The 16,742-nt window shown below is 38.7% G+C and overlaps 1 protein-coding gene across 1 annotated transcript in view; it reads left to right on the top strand.

Annotated features, from left to right (window-relative positions):
* The first annotated feature begins 381 nt into the window (after positions 1–381).
* CPNE8 (copine 8) overlaps positions 382–16,742 on the top strand; it is a 325,161-nt gene continuing 308,800 nt past the window's right edge. The window contains exon 1 of the mRNA XM_089684926.1: positions 382–638. Within this exon, the coding sequence (XP_089541052.1) occupies positions 511–638 (128 nt within the window). The 5' untranslated portion in view covers positions 382–510. The remainder of the gene's footprint in view (positions 639–16,742) is intronic.

The following is a 16,742-nucleotide window of genomic DNA, read 5'->3' as shown; positions in this document are numbered from 1 at the left end:
GTAAACAAGCCGTAAAAAGTGTGGGGATCGTCACAAAGTTTACATTCTTCAGTATTGTTCGGTGTAATGGGCGTGAAATGATTGGAATGCAATGTGGAAATGAATACCTTTGACATTGTGACCACAGACACCAGCAGTTAACCCTTGTTAGAGGGGGAACACTACAAGGCATTCCCCCTATGCCTGTATTTTGGCTACATGACTTCAGCAGCTGTGTCTTAGCCAGCAGCTAGACAGGACACAGGGGGAGTAGACACAGCTGGAGCGGAGTGATCCCTGGCCAGGTCCAGATCGGGGGATTCCAGATGCGGATGATCCAGGGTGACAGTGTGAGCTCTGGCCCCGCCCCTTCCTCCTCCCCCCTCCCATGTGCTGTCACTGCATGTTGTATCCTCCTCGCTCGCTGCCAGAGCTGTGTGCTCGCCGGAGATCGGTGCCGCGTCCTCTCTGCTCCTCTCCCTCCCTGATCGGCTCGCCTTAAGGTTCTTCCAGACCCTCTCCGCCGCCCCCATGTTCGGACCGGATAAACTGGGCTACGAGATGGATTTCGGCTACAGGAGTACGGCTTCTCTAGGGGACTTTAACCCGTTCAGCGCTAGCATCCCAGCCACCAAAGTGGAGTTAACAATCTCTTGCAGGTGAGGATCCCATCTACTGTCATCTCTCAGGAACTTTCCTGTGCTGGAAGTTTGTGTGATCGGGGCTGTTAGGACTAGATTGTGTCTGATCTGTACAAAGATTGTACTGGGGCTGCTGATCTAGATACATTGTTACATGTGGAAGTCTTTTAGTATGGGCTGAAAGTGTCCCAGGATAAACCACTTTAGGAAAGAAGCGACTTCTAGTCTGAGATTTGCTTCCAGTGTAAACATTGCAATGGCCATCACGTCCTGTAGAATTTAGAAGTCATCCTGTTCAGAGTTCTCCAGATTGTCGGTCTAGGTTGGATGACATCCAGAGTCCTATACATAATGTTTATGCACTTCATCTAAAAGCTTTCACTTTTCATGCCAACATCCAAGACATTAGAAATATGCATATCATTGTCCTGCGATGCCATCTCTTTTATGTAACAAGGAGGAGGGAAGTATTTCACAACTATTGAACTGTATGCTATACCTAGAAGAGATATAAAACATAGTTTATTAACTGACAGAAGAAAAGAATAGATGAAGGTTTTTAATCGCTGTATAGTGCACTGTAACTATAAGATATATTTAAAAACTGCCAAAAAAGGAGGTTGTAACATGCACACTATACCTCAAATGACAATAGTTTATAAACTGCTAAAAAGAAAAGATTAGATCTTTCAAGAAGATTCTAAAGACAGTATAGTATACATTGTACTTATAAGATATATTTATAATAAAACAAAAAGCTTATCAACTGAGAAGAATAGCCGCTTGGTACAGGGTTGTAAACACTGTATACTACTACACTATACCTGTAAGATATAGTTATAGTAAAAAAAGCATATAAACAGCTGTAAGAGAAAAATAGATGCTTGATGAAGGTTTTTAATCACTATATAGAACACTATAACTATAACATATATTTATAATAAAAATAACTTATAAACTGCTAAAAGACCAGAGGAGATAACCAATAAAGGTTGTAATCATGGTATAGTGCACTATACCTATAAGATATATCTCTAATGAAAAGAGTTTTTACACTCCAAAAAAAAAGAGTAGATCCTCACTGAAGGTTGTAATCACTGTATAGTTTCCTATACATGAAGGATAGAGCTGATAAATGGCTAAAAGAAAATAACATATCCTCAAAGGTTGTAATCACTGTAGAGTACCCTATACCTATATGATGGAGCTGATAAATGGCTAAAAGACTAGAATATATCCTGAAAGGTTGTAATCACTGTATAGTACCCTATACCTATAAGATAGAGCTGATAAATGGCTAAAAGACTAGAATATATCCTCAAAGGTAGTAATCACTGTAAAGTACCTTATACCTACAGGATAAAGCTGATAAATGGCTAAAAGACTAGAATATATCCTCAAAGGTAGTGATCACTGTATAGTACCCTATACCTATAGGATAAAGCTGATAAATGGCTAAAAGACTAGAATATATCCTCAAAGGTAGTAATCACTCTATGGTAACATATACCTATAAAATAAAGCTGATACATGGCTAAAAGACTAAACTATATCCTCAAAGGCTGTCATCACTGTAAAGTACCCTATACCTATAAGATAGAGCTGACAAATGGCTAAAAGACTAGAATATATCCTCAAAGGTAGTAATCACTGCATAGTGTAGTACCCTATACCTATAAAATAAAGCTGATAAATGGCTAAAAGACTAGAATATATCCTCAAAGGTAGTAATCACTCTATGGTAACATATACCTATAAAATAAAGCTGATACATGGCTAAAAGACTAAACTATATCCTCAAAGGCTGTCATCACTGTGTAGTATCCTATACCTATAAGATAGAGCTGACAAATGGCTAAAAGACAAGAATATATCCTCAAAGGTAGTAATCACTGTGTAGTACCCTATACCTATAAGAGAGAGCTGACAAATGGCTAAAAGACTAGAATATATCCTCAAAGGTAGTAATCACTGTATAGTACCCTATACCTATAAGATAGAGCTGACAAATGGCAAAAAGACTAGAATATATCTTCAAAGGTAGTAATCACTGTATAGCACCCTACCTATAAGATTTATTTATAATAAAAAGAGTTGATAAACGGCAAAAAAGTAAAAATATATCCGCAATGAAGGTTGTAATCTCTGTATAGTACACTATACCTATAATATATATTTCCAATGAAATAACGTATAAACTGCTAAAAGAGGAGCATCCTCAATGAAGGCTTTCAATCAACAGTTTCCATAGGTTGACATATTATACAGATGATGCTTTTTTGTGATCTTTTTATTTATCTTCATTGAAGTGTATTGTTGGTTGTTAGCTAGCAAAGCATAACCTGGTTTGTGTGTATTATCTTTCAGTTGCTTTAGTTTTGTCACTTTGAGCTCTATGTTGTAAATGATCAGGATTTTGCTATCTGCATGAATCTGTTCCTAGCCAGATATAAAAGGCGTAAATGATTTTGTAATGTATTACTTTGGAATATGATAATGTGATGATAGCTGTGAATCATGAGATTCCATGTCAACAAGCTACACTCAGCTGTCTGTGCCAATCAGTCGTCCCTCCCATTATACTTCCTGCTTCCGAGAATTATTAACTTTATGAAATCAGGAACAGATTTCTTGTTGGCATTCTTCTATTGCAACAACAGTGGAAACAGTTGTAATCTTGTAATGCACTACAGTTTTTTTTTTTAAAGTAATGTGTTGTGCAAGTCAGAGTGGGATTAGATTCTGGATGTCATGCAAATGCCAACACATTTTTTTTCTACTCAACAAAGTGGAAAAGTTCATATGTGCAGCAATTCATACCAATCACTAGGTAATTTAGTTTGATTGATCTGGGGCAGGCTAGACAAAAAGTCCAAATGTCATGAGTGTGTCTGTGTGTGTGTATTTCTGCAATTAGTAAAAAGCCTCCTTCTCAGCATATATTCCATTTATGCTGGTTATTAATAGGTTGATGTGGAATTAACTTCACAGGCAATAGAAAAGTGAATCATTCTGTTTTCAGTTAATACGGTAAATAAGGACATGTTTGGGAGGTTGTGGGAATACAGGCAACCACTGAAATAATGCTGCAACCATTTTTCATACGTTGGCTTACCTAACCTAAATAAATGTGCTGCAATCCGGATTAGAGATCAGCTTTAATGTGTAGTGAAGGTAATAAAAGCTGGTTTTTGATTGATTACTATGTGTTAGTACATACCACTATAGTTAGCCTTATGTTGGTAAATAATAAAATGCAGAATATAGTGATTAGTGGTATGATATACAGTAAAGAATTAGTATTAAAGTACATCCATGGATCATGCCATTAACCACTATAATCTGCATTTTTATATTTATTTACCAACATGGGGCTTACTACAGTGGTATGTACAAGCCCACAACAACCAATCAGAAACCACCTCCGCTACACATTGGAAAGCTGATGTCTAATCAGATACTATGAGTTGCAGCACATCAATTTAGGTTAGTAAAGCCAATATGTTAAAATGGTTGCAACATTATTTCAGTAGTTGTCTATATTCCCACAAACTCCCAAAGGAAGAATACGTACATAAGTATGCCCATTGTCATCGGAATGATAACTTAAAAAAATTATGCGTATGGATTAAGTAATACCAGCTTGTTTCTATGCCACCCAATGGTACTGTTACCATTATTTCCGGACCTATTTTATTATTTCCTTCATTGTTAATAAAATATTTACTTAACATTTTGTAGATTTAGGTTTCAATTAAAAACATAAAAGTATAACAGCAAACAATGACATTTATGTAATGTGTATGTATTTATGTATGTTCCCATTCAATGCTGTGGAAACAACTCTATCTAATCTGCCTTTGTACTTTATTCTTAAGGATGATGGATAGTTACATTACTTAAATGTGTAGTCCGGTTTACAGAAATAATCAAATATATTAGCACAAAATATGTAATACCGAATGGAATGCAGAAACCATTAATAATCTGACTGCTTTCATAAACCCTGGACTAGGTGACATTTACTTCCCTCTAGAATATGTTGCGGCCATATTAGTATAAATGGAGATAAATGTTTAACAAGCAATAAGAGAGATTGTGATATGCAAACCACTAGTAATAGATTGAGTGAAATACAGACATTGCATTACATATTGTGTTCCAGTAAGAGGCTGTAAGTGTGACATCTTAAAGCTATCGAGGCTATTTGCTGGATCAGTAACTTACTGCCTAGCAACGCATCTCCACTTGTGTGCAGAAGGTGGTCCATTGCTTATGCAACAGGCAGAGTCCTTGGAATAAAAATGGACAGTTCCAAAAAACAAAAAAAATCATCAATGTTAAAATAAAGCATGGAGGCTTATTTCATCTGGCCATGTAAAGCTCAGAATGGTTTTAGTTTATGGAAATTTTCTAAAGACCATTTAAAGGGAAAGTGAGTGCATTTTCTGAAGTGTAACTGATAATTAACTTAATTGAAGATTTGTAGCTTTTAGTCTTCAGTAGGAACTTATACATGCTGTAACTTGGTGAATGTAACATTTGCTATGTCCTCTTGGAATGATAAGCTAAAGCTTTAAGTCTCATGGTAAAGTAACTTACGTCTTTACCTGTTATTTACAAAGTGTGCACTGGGGCTGGTTATACTGGGAATCCTTACGAGCAGTGAGGGTTAATTCCAAATCCTGTGGACCAATTTTTCTCTCTGACGGATTTGCTGATTAAAATGGAAAGTACTGCTACTCTCTTCCTTCCTACCATTTTTTTTGTCATTAACTCCTCACAATTCTTTGATCATCACCCAGTCAATGATGATGTCATCTGAGCCCACCAGCCCCATTCACCTTCCTGCATTCTCCTGGTATAACGTTATACATCCAACACAACAAACACTTTACTCCTGCGCTAGGAAAGGACTCAGTAGACCCAATAGGAATGTTCTGGAATTTTCTGGAATATGCACTGCTTGCTGCCCTCAACAGACCAGGGTGGTCCGAATACACTGGATACAAATGGAGAAACAGAAAAAGGGCACACCGACCTAGTGCATTATCGTTTAAAATAATTTATTAAAGAAACAAAATTAGGTATCATACTCACAATGGACATAATAACACAGGCATGTCAAACTGAACAAGGTGTATGATCCAAACAACATCTGAGTCCATACGATGGAACCCTGGATGACCAACTGGCTAACGCGTTTCGAGGACACAACCTCTTCCTCAGAGCCAACCTTTGTTTGGATCATACACATTGTTCAGTTTGACATGCCTGTGTTATTATGTCCATTGTGAGTATGATACCTATTTTTGTTTCTTTAATAAATTATTTTAAACGATAATGCACTAGGTCGGTGTGCCCTTTTTCAGGGCACTTCAAGGTCAGGGCCCCTCAACATAGAATTAAATGTTATGACAGTTAAAAAAGTGAACTGAAATGAATGATAAACCACATCTCTTCCCAAATTAATGTTAGGTTTGGAAAAAGACACTTGTCTGATTGACCGTAAGAATACATATTACTGGCAAGTCATACATTACAGTTATGCATCACACTACAATATTTACAAAAAAATTTTCTGCCTACACTTAGCATCTGCAAAATCTAACTCATCAAACTTTATCATCTCGAGGACACTGTTCTCGACAGCCAGTAGGCACAGAGTACGTAGTCTTTTATGGGTTTTTCGTGGTTCTCAGATAATTCTTTATCAGTGCCAATTTGCTAAATGACCTTTCTCCTGAATAACAACTAGTGATCATCATGCCCAAGTATGGTCTAAATGCTACATTCACACCCGGAAATATAACAGCAAGCCCTTCATCATCTAATAAAACTGTTGAGATGGAGTGAGACATGATCGGAGCATAGCAAAGGCTGCAAACTGGATAACTTCCTCAATGAACACACTACTGAAATCTTAAAGAAAATAAGTTTCATTTTCTTATAGTCTGGGCAATTGTCCCCTTTGCCCTCTTATAAATCTGGCACTGCACACAGATATGAACCCCTCCTTCTGCATTTATACAGGAGAATTATCTGGGAAGTATAAACAAATGTATGCTGCCCGGATGTATTTCTCCTGTGTCTAGATGTACATTTGTTTGCGCATTTTTACATACGTATGTTTAGCTGCAGAAAACCTGGTATCCTGAGGCACAGCCAGACTAAATGCACCCACTGTAGATGCAGCTGAACATCCATTGTGTGAATGACATGGTTCCAGATGCATTAGGAAATTAAATCCAAATGCATGTGGACGTAACTATTTTGACACCTGCTTGCATAAGACCTAAAATATGAAGGAATTTCTTTTAAATTAAAGCTTACACAATGTACACAAAGTATACTTCATAAAATAAATACTTTGTAAATGTACTTGATACAGTATATAAAGGTTTTTTATGAGTTTAGTGGTCAGTTCTTTTTAATTATATTATATTTCCATTACATTTGCTGACGGTTAAACTAAACATGTCTGTATAAAATGATGTAGATCCGCAACACTTATTGAAAGCAGGAAATCCGTAATACTAGCATGCATCATTTATTGTGTACTTGAGCATTCTCACCCCTGTGGCCCCAGAAACCCAATATATGCATATATCAACTATGGGAAACTGAAGACTAGATGTCCCCACCTATAATTTACTTATAGTTTATTTCCACTTTTGCAGCCAGATTGGGATAACACCTTTTACAAATGAATGCTTACTTTGTTATTTGATAAAAATTCCTATAAAATTGTACCTGATGATGCCCTTTTATATATAACATTGGGGATGTGGAGGTTTGTTTCCCTGTCTATACTGGCTAACAGATCTCACTATCAGTTGTAAACTAGATGTTTAGGGCTAAGGGGTTGATTTACTACAGGCAAATAGACTGCAGTCTGCAAGTACAGTTGCTCCAGAACTTTCTAAATGAGGCAGATCTTTACTTTGCAAAGAATACCCAATAATGTGCAAGCAAAAACATTTTTTCTTGCACATGATTGGATAATGGAAGTCAGCAGAACTTCCCCTCACTTACTAACCTCTTGAGCAATTGCATTTGCAAACTGCAAAGTCTATTTCCCTTTAGTAAATCAACCCCTGTAGATCTCAAAGCTCCAGTGGCCAATCATATGGTAATGCACTTAAAAAAAACTGTCGTCCCAGATTGCACATTGCAAGTTATTCTGAACAAATACCAGCTAGTGAATTTAGAGTCTCCTTTTTATCCATGAAACACAGATTTTGATTTTCTTGAATGTGTTCTCGCAGATGTATCTTATGTGCTTGGAATAGCATAATTCATGAAATTAAGCAGTATGGATCCATGAATTAGGTTATTCTCTGAGGATCAAAAAATCTGCTTGTTCGTATTAATGAGAATCGCAAATTTGCAATTTGCCAAAAAGATGAGACTTGCTGAGTTTGCCAGGTTCACCCAATTTACATGTTGTTTACAGGATGTGAGCCAAGATAAACTGTGTATTCAATCAATGTGTTTAATTGTATTAATGGAAGTAGCCTTTATATAAGCAATCTTTGCTTCCTGCTCCATAGTGTTGCACAATGATTGTTCTTCACTGTTCCTTCACAGTATATTCACAGTATATTCACAATATATTCAATTCAGTATGTCACAATATATATTATTTTACCTCCATGTATGCTTCTGGAAAAACCCACACAGGAGCAGTCAATAAGCACATCACTAGTGCTGGGCTTTATGTGATTTTCGGCATGCCCGCAAACAACTATGGGATTGATTTACTAATTCTGGAAAGTGCAAAATCTGGTGCAGCTCTGCATAGAAACAAATCAGCTTCAAGGTTTTTTTGCCAAAGCTTAAAGTGAAACTTTACACATAACATGATAAAAAATAATGTTCTTTAGCAAGAAGCATACATTCCACATTAATAATTATGCTACCAAAATGAGAGTGTGCTGTACATTGCTTCCAACATTGCTCCTGTTTCTTCGTGATAGAGGCTGCCATTTTGATGAAGCCCAGAGTCCCTGAGCAGCAGTAAATCATAAAGCAGAACAAAACCCATTGATTGAACAGTTTCAAAAAGCAGTTACATTCTTGCAATGCTGGGATTGATAACTGTCACAGTTGCATGTGTCCTCAACCAAACTTTCAAACCAACAAATGGCTGTGGTTATAACTGATCACATGTGCAGTACCATGGCAGTTGCAGATCAAACAGAAGCATTTTTCTTGGCTGTAAAGGATAGGAGGGTTTAATGCCACTTTAAGACTGTTAGCAGATTGGCCTCTACAGATTCAGCAATGCCTAAAAATACCTAAAAATGGAGAGCAATTGAACATATGCAGAGCAGGGTGAGACAGCGTGTTACTGGATTTTAAACAGTATAGACACTTATTTTTAATAAGTGCAAACCTGAAAAAGGGGCCAACCTGAAGTGATCTAGCAGGACGTAAAGTGGAGCTCCACCCAAAAGGGAAAGTTCCCCTTTAAGGCTTTGTCTCCTGCTCCCCGTTAAGGATTGGGGAGCAGTGTGGGGGGGGAGGGGGTACCCGACAGGTACCTGCTTCCACTTCTGCTGTGATCGCCTAGTTGATCGGAAGCGGAAGTTATCCCCCCCCTCCCCATAGTCTTTTGGGACACGTGACAGGTCCCAGAAGACAACAGGACTATTCACAAAGCTCAGCGCTACTCACGCATGCGCAAAGGGCACCCGTCTGTGAAGCCGCAAGCTGTCACAGCCAGGTGCCTACACTGAAGATGCCGGCACTGAGGAGACAGGATGGTCGGTCAACCTGGCCTGTGTGAAGACACCGCGGGATCGAAGAACAGGTGAGTGTCCGTTTTTTAAAAGTCAGCAGCTACAGTTTTTGTAGCTGCTGACTTTATTTTTTTGGACCTCTGTTTTAATGTTCCATTTTAATTGAACAAGCTAAAGTTAGAAGCTGATTGGCTAACATGCACAGCTGCACCAGATTGTGCACTCTCTAGTTTTAGTAAATCAACCCTTTTGTCAAATAAGGATATTTTACAGATACTACAAATTATACAAAATAGGAGTAAAACAATTAAATAAACACAAAACCATTAGTTTCCCCATAATAGTGTACTTAAAAAAAGGAAACCTTGTCCAATACTTGCTCCCTATTTGTAGAGAGAAGACCAACATAGCATTCTTCAAAGGCTTTCTAAATAACCCAAGCGGTGATGTTCCTGGTGGAGAAGCTTCTATATGTTTACTACTATATGTTTAATACTGTCCTGGCCTTGGGTATGCATTTTGGATTTTTGCATTTTATTTTTCTACAGAAAATTGCATTTGATATTGGTTTTGAATGTTGTGATTGATTGGATATTGTTTTTAGTGTTTTTCTTTTTACGGCTATAAAAAACAAGCAACTGCATTTATACATGTAATATCACAGTTTCTGGGTTGAGCACAATGGGGCTTTTTAACAGGAAAAATAAACACGTCTGTTTTGTTATAGTAATTAATAAGGTCGCTTTTTACCTTTATTTATTTCTCTACTAAATAATCTCAAATGAAAAAATATGAAATGTTTCATCTGGTAACACAGGCTCACATACAGATTTTGCCAGAGTATGACTTTCTTCATCCAAATGGGGTTTGTGGTTAAATGTTTTTCTCTTGAATTTAAGGCACTAAATGAAAGTTCTATGTAACTTTGGCAGGAAAAGCTATCTTTAAATAAAACTGGGCAACCTAAACACTAGGCTGAATAAACTCTTAACACGTATAATTCTAAAACCACTGAGATACATTTCAATGGGATAGTGTAGACAGATAGCGCTTTATGTAATGTAAGCATTTTACCTCCCTGATCATTTTTCGAGCTTGTTTTCTTGTTTGTGGTTACTTTTGTTATGTGTACTGATGAGGAAATTATTCATGCTATGTATCCTGCATTCAGTATCCTAACTCGAAATCCTGCTCCAACAGCTAGGAATAGTACCCAGGGTAGCTGTACCAATGTGTGAAAGATACAGTGTCAACCAAAGTAGGCATTTCACGCCATATTACTTTTACAGCTACTCTATGTATATTAGGTGAATTCAATTTCACTGTAGCCAGCCTTACAAGTAAAACTCCAGGCAGATATAAAATATATAAATCAATACAGGTCTGTTGCCATTAATACATAAAATAAATAGTTTAAATACAAGCAGTGTAAGTACCTTAAAGCCCAGCTCCAGGCAAATACTTAAACATTCCCTTGCAGCAGGGCTGTGCTTGAACTGTAAGCGTTAACCTGATCATCCCCACAGCTAGACTGCTTCCCCCTGTAGCGGTCTAGGGTCCTGACATTAACAGACAGAGCTGTGCTGTGTATATCTCACAAATGGTTGGAGAGAAATACAAATCCTTTGGGAGGACAAACAACTCTCTTATATGTATTTAATTTGTGTACTTAGCTGTTTGCCGGGAGTTAAACTTTAATGAGCTCTCAGTGGGCAGTAGTAATGTACAGCAGATGCTGAATATTGAGGTATATTTAAATTTCTATTAAACATACTTTTTTCTACTTAACAAAAGCCCTAATAACTTTAGGCTTCCTAAACTGCTATTACTGCCTGTGGGTGCCTAAATGTCATAAATGTCAGCTCAATTTACCTGTTGGGTGCTGCAAGTGTTTTTGGGGTGCAAGTTATGTGCTATAGAGCTATGGTGACCAGGGCACCCATTTACTTATCCATAACCAACCAAATAATCTTCAGTTGATAAGGGCAGGTAATACAAATTTATGTCACAAGCTTTTTTTTTTTTAATTTAAAGGGCCAAATGCAGTGTAAATTCAGGTTGTTGTAAGCATAATCACTTTTAATTCTATATGTACAGTATATACTTATACTTGTATATTGCAAGAGGGAGAACATCCAGGCTGCTAAGTGTCGGAGTCGCGGTCCGTATAGGGTTCTCATTCGGTCCATTTTCGGACCACGGTCCGCCATTTAGTGATGCCTGACTTAGAAGAAAGAAATACTATATTGCCAAAAGTATTGGGACACCCCTCCAAATCATTGTATTCAGGTGTTCCAATCACCTCCATGGCCACAGGTGTATAAAAACAAGCACCGAGGCATTCAGACTGCTTCTACTAAAATTTTAAAAGAATGGGCTGCTCTCAGGAGCTCAGTGAATTCAAGCATGGTGCCGTGATAGGTTGCCACCTGTCCATCCATGAAATGTCCTTGCTACTAAATATTCCACAGTCAACTGTTAATGGTATTATAATAAAGTGGAAGCAACTGGGAACAACAGCAGCTCAGCCACGAAGTGGTAGGCCATGTAAAATAACAGAGCGGGGTCAGTGCATGCTGAAGCACACAGTACACAGAGGTCGCCAACTGTCTGCAGACTCAATAGTTAAGACCTCCAAACTTTGTGTGGCCTTCAGGTTAGCACTACACCAGTGCATAGAGAGCTACATTTAATGGGTTTCCGAGGCCCAGCAGCTGCATCCAAGCCTTACATCACTTAGTGCAATGCAATGCATCAGATGCAGTGGTGTAAAGCACGTTGCCACTGGACTGTAGAGCAGTGGAGATGTGTTTTCTGTAGTGACGAATTACGCTTCTCTGTCTGGCAATCTGATGGACAACAGTACTTGCCTGACTGCATTGTGCCAAGTGTAAATTTTTGTGGAGGGGGATTATGGTGTGTGGTTGCTTTTCAGCGTTTGGCCTTGGCCCATTAGTTCCAGTGAAGGGAACTCTTAAGGCGTCAGCATACCAAGACATTTTGGACAATTTCATGCTCCCAAGTTTGTGGGAACAGTTTGGGGATGGCCCCTTCTTGTTCCAACATGCAAGCCAGGTCCATAAAGACATGGGTGAGTTTGGGGTGGAAGAACTTGACTAACCTGCACAGAGTCCTGACCTCAACCCGATAGAACACCTATGGGATGAACTAAAGTGGAGACTGTGAGCCCGGCCTTCTCGTTCGACATCAGTGCCCTCACAAATGCACTTCTGGAAGAATGGTCAAACATTCCCATAGACAAACTCCTAAATCTTGTGCATGGCCTTCCCAGAAGTGTTGAAGCTGTTATAGCTGTAAAGAGTGGACCAACTCAATATTGAACCCTACAGACTAAGACTGGGATGCCATTAAAGTTCATGTGCGTGTAAAGGCAGACATCCCAATTCTTTTGGCAACATAGTGTGTGTGTGTGTGTGTGTGTGTGTGTGTGTGTGTATATATATATATATATATACTATTTCACCTTGCATTTCTATTTTAAACTGAATGGGTTGTTTTACAAGTAAGGGTTCACATATATTAACCTATACTGCGGCTAACCTGTGATAGAAAAAAACAGGGAACCAGTGCTTACCTTTTTTTATCTAAAGATACTATTTACCTGTGTGGCATCCAGCACTCTGAGCCAATGACCCAGAACAATTATGTGGGTCAGGACAACAAATTTAGATTGTCTTTTATATCGTACTTCATGGTCAGTGGCTCAAAGTATAAAAAACATTGGTCAACATGAAAGTCAGGTAGGTGGCATTTTTAGCTGTAGTAGTTCAGGGGGAATTTACTAAAACTAATAAATATAGTGAATGTGGTGCAGCTTTAACTTCAGCTTGTTCAATTTAAGCTAACCTAGAAACTGATTGGTTACAATGCACAGCTGCACCAGATTCTTTGTGCACCAATTTTAGTAAACCTCCCCCAAGGGGTTATACTGCTTCCTTCTAGAGCAGTGGTTCTCAAGCTTCCTAATGTCGTGACCCTTTAATACAGTTCCTCATGTTGTGGTGACCCCCAACCATAAAATTGTTTACCCAGTAATTATAATTCATGAAGTGTCATTTTACCTCCAACACTGCTGCTTTCAGCACAGTAGCTGCTTTTAACAGAGTAGCTGCTTTCAACACAGCAGCTGCTTTCTACACAGTAGCTGCTCTTTACACATCAGAAATATGTGTTTTCCGATGGTCTTAGGCGACCCCTGTGAAAGAGTCGTTCGACCCCCAGGTTGAGAACCACTGTTCTAGAGGTTTACATTGTCAAACAAAAATAAGTCAAACAAAAATAAGTTGAATTCTTGTCACCTTTTTAATATATATTTTTTCTCTTTTGTCAAAAATTGGACTTGTCCTCTTTCCCCCTGAAATGTACCTTTAATATACTGTAGGGCAGACCAAACTGAATACAACAATCTAATATGTTAAGAAGCTAAGCAAGTCTGCAAAGAAATACTAGAATTGACCTTCAGGCCCTGAGCTCTGCTTGTGTTGCTTTCCAGGTTTTGCTTCATGTCAGTTAGTGGCAGAATGCACAGTAGTTCAGAGAAGTGTAATCCAGTCTCAGGTTACTCCCTTGTGTAAGTATATCTTGGTTAAAGTGGAGTTCCAGTTGAATAAAAAATAAATAAAAGTCAGCAGCTACAAAAACTTAGCTGTTGACTTTTAAAATACAGATACTTACCTGTCCCTCGGTCCAGCGGTGTCTTTACCACGGCTGGTTTCTCCGGCTGTCTTCTCTCCCCGTTGCCGGCATCTTCAGTGTGGGCACCCGGCTGTGACAGCCTGGTGCTCACTGTGCATGTGCGTGTAGTGCTACGCTTTGTGAATAGTCCCGTAGTCTTCTGGGACCTGTCACGTGTCCCAGGAGACTATGGCAAGGGAGGGGGGAGGACAACTTCCGCTTCCTATCGCTGTAGATGATTGTAGTAGAAGTGGAAAGTGGAAGCGGGTACCTGTCAAATTCAGGTACCCACTCCCCAAAGGTGCCAATCCTTAATGGGGAACGGGGGACAAAGGCTTAAAGCGAAACATCCCCTTTTGGGTGGAGCTCCGCTTTAACTGATTGAGCACAAAACTCAACACATTGCACTGTCCAGATTGATCTTCAGTCAGAGCAGTGAAACTACCTTTATTGTAACCCAGGTTCTATTTTGTGAGACAGATACCTTTTTATAAGGTATTCCACTTTAATTCTGCATTTTGGAACTCCCAGACCTGAATGTCCTGTGTCTGTTAATCACAGAGTATGCTCTAGCTTTCCTGTAATGCAAATACTTTGAGTGCACTTTTGTAACGCTGAGATAGAGTTTGTTACTCTTAGCCCTCATGCACACTTGACATTTTTACAGCTGCTGTTTTTGGCGTGTGACATTTTTTTCTTCAGCTAGTAAACCCCCAAGCATGATATCCTATGTGTCCACATAGACTGTAATCAGCGTTTTTTGGCAGAGACGTTTTTTGGCTGGAAAAAAAAACCTAGAACTAGTGGGTTTCTAGAGGAGTTTTTTTAGCTGTAAAAATGCTCTAAGACTGAAAAACACAGCAAAACATGGTAAAACGCAGCAAACCAGCGTTTTTGTACTTTTTGTAACCAATTAAATATTTTGTTTGTAAAAAAAACTCTAAAAAATGCAAATGCGGCAAAACTACGCTAAACGTGGCCAAATCCTAAAGAAAAGCTGAAAAACTCAAGTTTTTAACATGAGTTTACATAGCTAACGTTACCAGCATTATCAAAACGTCCAGTGTGCATGAGTGCGTAAATATGTGAGAGTGTTCTATATTGTAAAGCGCTGAGCAAACTGTTGGCGCTATATAAATCCTGTATAATAATGATAATAATAAATGTTTTTAATGGCTTAAAGCAGGGGTTAACAAATTTGCTTTGAATCTAGGAGCCAGCTAAAAACAGGAGCCAGTTTTTTTTTTAACTAGCAAAGTGTTATTTTCTGTTCAGAGTATAAAATGGCAGAATAAAATAAAAGCTATAAGTTACTTATACTTACCCTGCTGGTCCCATGAGGCAGGTAATTATAAGTAATTTATGGCTTTTATTTTATTTATTCAAAAATCAGACATCTGTCTCATTCAGTTACAATGCTACTGAATGAGACAGCTTTCTCACTAGGTGATTTTAAGGGATGTCACCCAATGTTGTTACAAGGGTCAAGGAAATGCAAAATTTCAGTAAAAACACACTGTTATTTTTATGGCATAAAAACAATACATTATCCAATTTTTGTTAAAATGTAATAGATGAGGTTGCACCGAGTAAATAGATACCCAAAATGTCAAACCTTAAATTCGCATGCGTCCATGAAATGGCGACCAACTTCAGCTACCCTATATTTTCTATAGGCAACGCTTTAAAGGCCCCCTATGGGTCCACAGCTTAGTGTTACTGAGGAGGTCTGGTGCTAGAATTATTGCTCTCATTCCAGCGTGCATGGCGATATGTAACATGTCTATTGCAATTGGCGTTTTCATGCGTAGGCACCCCTGCATGTGTGTTTACATTTGTACATGCATATATGTGGTAATGGGGGGACCTCAAAATATTTTTTTGGGGGGGGTTTTATGTGCTTGGATGTAACTTTCATTTTCTACAATTAAAAAAATATATATTTTCTACGGAACTTTTTTTTTCATCACATAGGGGACAAAACGTTTCCAATGTGATGATTTTTTGGTGACAGGTTCTCTTTAAGCAAGCATTCAGGGTCTAAAAGACCTTGCATGTCTCCCCTGTGCTCCATTGAATGTAATGCAGTTCAAATCACACTGCATTACATTCTTTCCCGGCCTCAATGGCTGGGGAAACTGTCAACAGAGGCTTAGAATTACGTCATATACGTCGCTTCTGAGTCAGGAACAAAATAGTGCACTTTCGCTCACCTCTCCTCTACCCTATGGCGCCCACTATGCCGAGCAAGCGGAGCTCAGGAAACAAAGTGGGGGGCACGCACAGGGGCACTTTTCCAGTGTGTGGAAACAATCGGGTAGCAGCAGAACTGCCCAAATGCTTTCACCTGACAAAGGGTGTGCATCCCTGCAACAATGAATAGTTTGACAAAAGGCCAGGCTCTAGGATGCAATTTCTAGTTGCCATTTCAACCTGGGGCCTGGAATTTGTTGAGCCCTGGCCTAAAGGAACCTCCGGAAAGCATCCTGGTATGTTATCTTCATCTACTGTACTTTACCCTAGGCTTGGCAATATGAGTCCTTTCCTTATTAGGAGGTATTGATCCAGTATACCAAGCCAAGAATATATCTCAGGAAAAAATGAAGGCAACGTGGTATGCTACCTTCAAACTCTGCTCTTACGGTTGTGCTGGGTCCATTAACAATATGAACATTCTCAAATG

Source organism: Staurois parvus, unplaced genomic scaffold (genome assembly GCF_062004578.1).
Source record: "Staurois parvus isolate SC_StPar_1 unplaced genomic scaffold, SC_StPar_1.0 ptg000019l, whole genome shotgun sequence".
NCBI classification, from domain to species: domain Eukaryota; kingdom Metazoa; phylum Chordata; class Amphibia; order Anura; family Ranidae; genus Staurois; species Staurois parvus.
Note: the sequence above shows the minus strand (reverse complement) of the source record. Positions and strands in the feature narration are given on the sequence as shown.